We start from the raw sequence: 6,487 nt of genomic DNA on the forward strand, positions 1-6,487 counted from the left end.
AAAAAAGAAAGAGAAAAGGAAGAAAGCAAAAGAAAGGCCTTAGAAATAGGCATAGGAGCTACTACAAAAGGCGTAGACCTAAATCTAGCCCATACCTTCAAGAAGTCTTTCTGAATAGGCCAGTTAAAGTTTTGCTATCTACTCCTAGTTTTGAGAACCTAAGGTAGATCAGACTCCTTGCTAGATTTATTACAGCTACTACACTACTACCTAAAAGCCTAGTACAGCAATGGAATTAGTATTAATATTATTAGTAGATTTGTGTTCAGTTCATACGTAGGGACAATGCAGGTGGTTTTCATGTTGCACAACATTTCAATTTGCCCAACCATTCTATTGATGACATTAAGAATAGCTACAAGTTTTAAATCAGTAACTAATAGACGTTGTGCTAAACTACAGTACCGGTAGATCTTAAAATTAAACACTCATAAATTTAGTATCAATAAATATCTTGGCTTCAAATAAGCTATAAAATTTATTCATAATACTATGCATATTACTTATGATCGTTACTCTATGCCGATACTTTGTTATTAACTTTACGGTGTATGTTATTTTAGGTCGACTTTTTGTTTTGATATCCCATCCTACTGTTATTGGTTCATGTATTCATATCTGCTTAATTATGTGCATACGTGTTTGGATTCTATACTAAGTTACTAGCATTTGTCAGATCTGTTTGTATTTCTCAATCATACAACTAGCGCTGAGCAAGGGCACGGGTGTGTCCGAAATAATATTCGTCTGATATACGTTATGTCAATAATGTCAGCGTATGCTCTTGTTTACGTTTGTATAGCTTGAAAATAAAAAGTTCGTTCCACTGTGTCTGAGTTCTGAGTTCTGGGTTCTTTATAGTGCACACGAGCCATTGTGTACACTGGGCCTACGGTTTATAGTCCTTATCCAAGAAGACTTGTTCTACCACCACCATAGACGAGGTTTATAAAGCGAAAAGTGTTAACAAGTATATCAAAATCTCCTTCTGGTAAACTGATGATATAAATCATGGGCTTATTGCATTTCATACACTTCATATCAGATTATTGGAGACAGTTAAAATATTGTGTGTTGGTATTTCCATTGACATGCAAACAATTATATAATTACATCATATGATATATCATCTCGATCTTGAAGATGAAATTTGTAATGTAGAAGATCTTTCAATTTTTTTTATTTGAAAACATAAGTAGTTCATTAGAAATGGTCAGGGGTACAGATATCCAGAAATGTTAATGTGTCAAATTTTCCTGCTTATCTGGTGTCGGATGGTAGATCTACGTCAACCATGGCGTTTGATGATTGGTATCGTATATCACTACATTTTTCATTCTATAATTTATATAGGCCTAAATATGTATTTACAATTTCTGCTAAATATCAAAATAAACTTACAAATGTGTGTGTCATTTTCTGTTAACGCAAACTCCTTTAAATAAGAATACAAGTCACTTGCTTACGAGATATTAGGCGTAGTTCAGACAGGTATGGGCATCCGTTGATTTATAATCTGATGCAGTAAGTCTCCAATTGATGATTTATTGCTCATAAAAGTTAATTTTTTTCAGAATATCTTGCACTTGGAATTAATACCTGGTGAAATTTGTATATAAAAAGTACTGTAAAACATAATTGTATATGTGTGTGTTTATGAGTTGAAAACGTAAAGTGAACTATTTCGTGGCAATAGTGGACACGGTTCCTGATGGAATAGCTTCTTCTAATGTAGATAATTGCTTAAGACATGGCAGGGTCTTTCTTACACCTACTCTGAAATCGTTATATTTGAACGTGTATATTATGGGATTGATACAGATGTTAACTAGAGACATTGCTACTGTAATGTAGTAAACTGGTCCGTTGAAATCGAACTCACCACCCAATGTAAAGTTGATAAATGCTATTTGGTTTGGAGTCCAGCAAATAACATACGTCACACTAACTATCAGCATTGTTTTAACGATATTCAGTCGTCTGGCCGCACTGTTCGCACTCACTGCAGATGAATCATTGCCAACTCGTTGTCGGAGGGCGCGAAAAATGTTGAAGTAAACAAACACCATTACACTGATAGGAATCACAAGTATGTAAACCCCATTTAATAAACCAAACGCTTTCTGATACTCAACACTTGGCCAACTTTGGATACAGACTCCGTCTTTTACAGTGTGTGCCGCCAACCAGAGTAGGATGAATCCAAAACCACACATCCAGGGAATCAGCAAAAACAATACTTTCATCCTCACCTTTTCCTTCAGCATATTGTATTTTAATGGATGCATTACTGCGAAGTAACGATCAACTGTAAGTACCACAAGATTAGCCGTTGATGTAAATGTACTTGACCAGAATATGTACTTGCTTGACCAGAACTTGCATACAAATTCTGCTGCAGCTTTTGATTCTGGGAGGTGAGTCATTATGTTCGGATCGAGAAAAAGACAGAGCGACATCAAAGATGTAACAAAATCAATGATACACTGATTTGTGATCAGAAGATTTGTAGTACTGAACCGATTCTGCAACTGAAATAAAATGAATATCGCGAAGCCATTTGTCGAACAACCAATAGTACCGACAATACTATAGATTAGTATAGTTGTGTCCATCTTACTAAATCGGACATTCATCAAATTCTATTAGTTGAAATAAAACACCTCCTTTTAGTATACTAAAAGCACAACTTCGACAGAAGAGTGGACCTATGAGGCATGCAGACCTGCCTTGTTATATATACATGTTGATGGTTGTGTACAATCCAATCAAAATTTTCTCAGGAAATTAAAAAGGCATTCGTCCAATAAGAGCAGGTCATATCCCTTCTCTCCGTATAAAGCCTGCAAATAATTATGTTAGCATTATGTAACGTTATTAACTATGTCGTTTCTCAATCTTTCTTTTTAGTAGACATTGTATATATCTTTAATTGGTAATTTAGATTAAGGTAATTGTATACCGGTACCTTATTCACAGTAAATGCACTTCATTATCACTATTATTATACTTCTGGCATGTTGTATTTCGTTTTTGTATCCATATTCCCCAAAGCACATCCTGTTGGTCGATCTTTTTCTTTTGCAGCACTTTAAGATTCACTCCATTAAAACTGTTCTTTTGTTGCTTCATTTTTCCATCACATGCACAGCGCCTTTGCTAATGCACATTGGTCGTTTAATTGACGCACTATAAATTTATTATTAGGCCTATTATTATTATTATGAATTAATGGAACGGCGTTGATGTGTAATCAGTGCACCGCACTACTGAATTCAGCAAGGGTTGTTACTTAATCATAAATAACACTTCGAGTTTATTCATTTAACGTATTTGTCAATTGAGACCATTTTCCAAGGGTCAGTTTTTTGGAGCCAATTTCCAGGAAATCCATGTTGCCTATATTCTAAAATATTTCACTCCATGTTCGTCATGCATTGTTATTAATTGTAAAACTGGTCAGGCATTGCGCCGTACAACGGTTATCCGACAGTTGGTCGACGAATCCAACTCCTCTCCGTGTGAGCGCTATACGACGCGACGCCGTCTGCTGATTGTCGGTGGCAGTCTGAACGGATCGTCATTAAAAACTATCCGTTGCGCACGCGTCGTGGTGTTGTGTTCTCCATAGAATCGCGTCGGCCGACTACCGTCATACGCAGTGAGTGCCCGGCTTAAGAGAACGTAGCTTATTAATATCCAGGAAATTAAAAATTCTTAAATGTGGTAATTAACCAGAAGATTTTACGCGTGGTATAACCAAAATGTAATTTATAAAGTTTATAAAGTTTATAATAATAATGTATTTCGATTGTAATGTTATTCTCACCAGCATCGAATCGGTGTCTTTATAACAGAGGGACCAGATGATGCAATGTATAATCTGCTTGACACCACACACAGTTAATATTTTCACAACTGGTAGCATTTAATCATTCTACATTTTACAATAATTGTGTTAAATTTATAATCTACTCATTCAAATATGAATCTATTAGAATAAGGTTAGTGCATATCAACCTATCACAGAACTGCCGGCGCGGCTTAGAATAGGCTGTATTTTTAGAATGTTATTATTTAAACTTGTTCTTGATCTTAGTAAAATAACCGAGTACTGCAAGCATAGAATAATCACTTATTTTTGTATTCTCTGTATTCCCTAATCATATTTTAAAGCTACGTGTTTACTGCACCTTTGCCTATTCTTTTATATAACATACATAAACATTGACTTTCATCATCACCAAGATGTACCAGTGGCGTAACTAGGTTGTGAGACGCCCCGGTTCAAAAGTACAGTCGGGGCCCTTTCGCGCATGAAATTAACTACAGTATGTCAACTAAGATGTGTACCGCCGATGGATTGGTTTTTTTGAGTAGTGGTCCTAACGATTTTTATAATATATTGACAATAAATCTTTGAATTTTTTTTATTTTTTATTTTTATTATGTTCTCAGAGGGCATCTATGAAGAGCCGGCTATTGGTTGGACTGACCATAATAATAGCATTTCTACTTTTTGTGACCAAAACAAAATGCGCATTGGCGATATTTTATTGAATTGATGTTTTTTTTTTATCAGATTACCCAATGAACAATGTCAACAACTATCTTGTATATTAGTTTTATTTACTTAAGCTAAATAAAATGAAATGGATCACACCTGATTTCATAGATTATGTATGACTGTGATCAACACTTATCAGATAAACATCATTTAATAATCGTGGCAAAGGCATGCCACGCCAGTCACTTCTCTCAAAAAATATTTTGTTATTAATACATGGTTAAACAGTAAGTAATGAGAGCTGTAAAATGGTAAAAGAATCTTTAAAATCTGACATTTCGTTATGAAGTTACAGGAGTTTAGACATACAAATGTTTAAAGAACAAGAAATCATCCTTCAAAGTTTATGATTTTGGGCATTTGTCATGCATAAACCATCACCAAATCCTTAAAAAGTGTTGTTTTAACTTTGAAAATGAGAAAATAACATCATAGCATTATGTATAGATATATAAAGGTTAGTTTAATGCAATAAAATAGATTTCAAAAATATTGACATTCCATCATATTTTGGCCACTATCTCTGAAACAGGGTTTTCGACGAGTGCCTGTTTTGGCTTGTCTTTGCCACTTCGTTCACTTAGAAACAAATGCTGATATTCTTTATCAGTTGCAAACAAATATATTATCCCAAACGTTTGTAGGATGAAAAGAATAAACAAAAGTTCAAACAATATTCATCCAAATCTTGAATGTGAAAATTTTAGCAATTATTTTAGTAATATATAGGAACAGAGACATTTCAAACGCAATTAAAGAAGACACAACAGAACGGAAAACTCAAAATTGTATTTACACACTTGTTTTACGACACTTGAAACTGGCGATATTGAAAAAATAAATCTGGCATGCTTATCTAAAAATAGTAACCTTGATGTTCATAATTTCGATATTAGGCTATAAACTTAGACTTGCATCACGCTATATCGCGAAATCTGTATGTTCCATTATAAATAAATCATTAATTAATGGTATGGTTCTAAACGATTGGAAAGTTTCAATGCCACCTCCATATACAAATGTAAACAATTATGGACCAATCAAATTGTTGGAAAGGTATTCCAAGATCAAATTATTACATATCTCAATGAAAATGACTTTATAATGTACCAATATGCTTTTAGGAAGTACCACTGTTATATGTCTTCATCGTGTAGCTATACGTGAGTTCATACTTTGTTTAGCATATTAGTTTATTACTCAACGATACGATTTTCGTGTAAAGTGGTGAAAAGGGCCGGTGTAGCACGAATTTTAGTTCCGTGCTAATTTTAGTATTTCGTGGTCTGAATTATCAGAGCCTATGGGACACACATTTGCAACACTTTCTTCGGGAGTAAACAATTATTAAATAAGTCTATGTATTCATTACAAAAATTTTAAAAAATAAAGTTTACACAATCAAGCATGTACCTTATGTTCAACTTAACTTCATAGATTAATTATCTACCATAAACAATCAGTAAAAAATATGTAAAAGCTAATTTACGTTGAAAAAATCAGAAGTCATTTACATCGAGAAACAGGGAGCATGATGGAAATGTTAGATGAAACTTAATTTCCTTTACAGCGACAGTAATTAGGCTAACAATAATACGGCGGGAATAGGTTGGGTGAATAATAATAAGGCCGGAATTGATTGGTGTTTATATTACGTCCGCATAAGCAGTATAAGTTAAAAGTGTATTGACATTTACTGGAAGTTCGGTGGTCGAGTTATTCGAAGTTCTGCGCTCAACTGTTAGTTCGCCTACGTGTTCTGTAAAGTTGTTCACTGGTTTTACCTTGAATTTGCGTGTAGTGTATGTGTAAACATACAGCTTCCTTTTTTTATATATATATTTTGTCTCAATAGAAATAAGGAGTAGGAGCGCATGTCCGTACGACTGTTGTCATGACTATTTCTTTTTTCTTTTTTTC

General features: G+C 34.1%; 1 protein-coding gene across 1 annotated transcript; it reads right to left on the reverse strand.

The window, feature by feature from the left end:
- Window positions 1-294: 294 nt before the first annotated feature.
- On the reverse strand, window positions 295-2,690 carry LOC117125170 (histamine H2 receptor-like). Its single transcript, XM_033271585.1, has one exon. It carries the CDS (start codon window positions 2,634-2,636, stop codon window positions 1,680-1,682), a length of 957 nt encoding a protein of 318 aa, XP_033127476.1. The 5' UTR covers window positions 2,637-2,690; the 3' UTR covers window positions 295-1,679.
- Between the last annotated feature and the right edge of the window lie 3,797 nt (window positions 2,691-6,487).

This window comes from Anneissia japonica, unplaced genomic scaffold (assembly GCF_011630105.1).
Source record: "Anneissia japonica isolate Jap-2015-1 unplaced genomic scaffold, ASM1163010v1 scaffold9_len2422644_cov172, whole genome shotgun sequence".
Classification (NCBI taxonomy): domain Eukaryota; kingdom Metazoa; phylum Echinodermata; class Crinoidea; order Comatulida; family Comatulidae; genus Anneissia; species Anneissia japonica.

Coding starts and splice junctions, on each gene's coding strand:
- LOC117125170 (XM_033271585.1), bottom strand. CDS start 2,636: ATGAATGTCCGATTTAGTAAGATGGACACAACTATACTAATCTATAGT.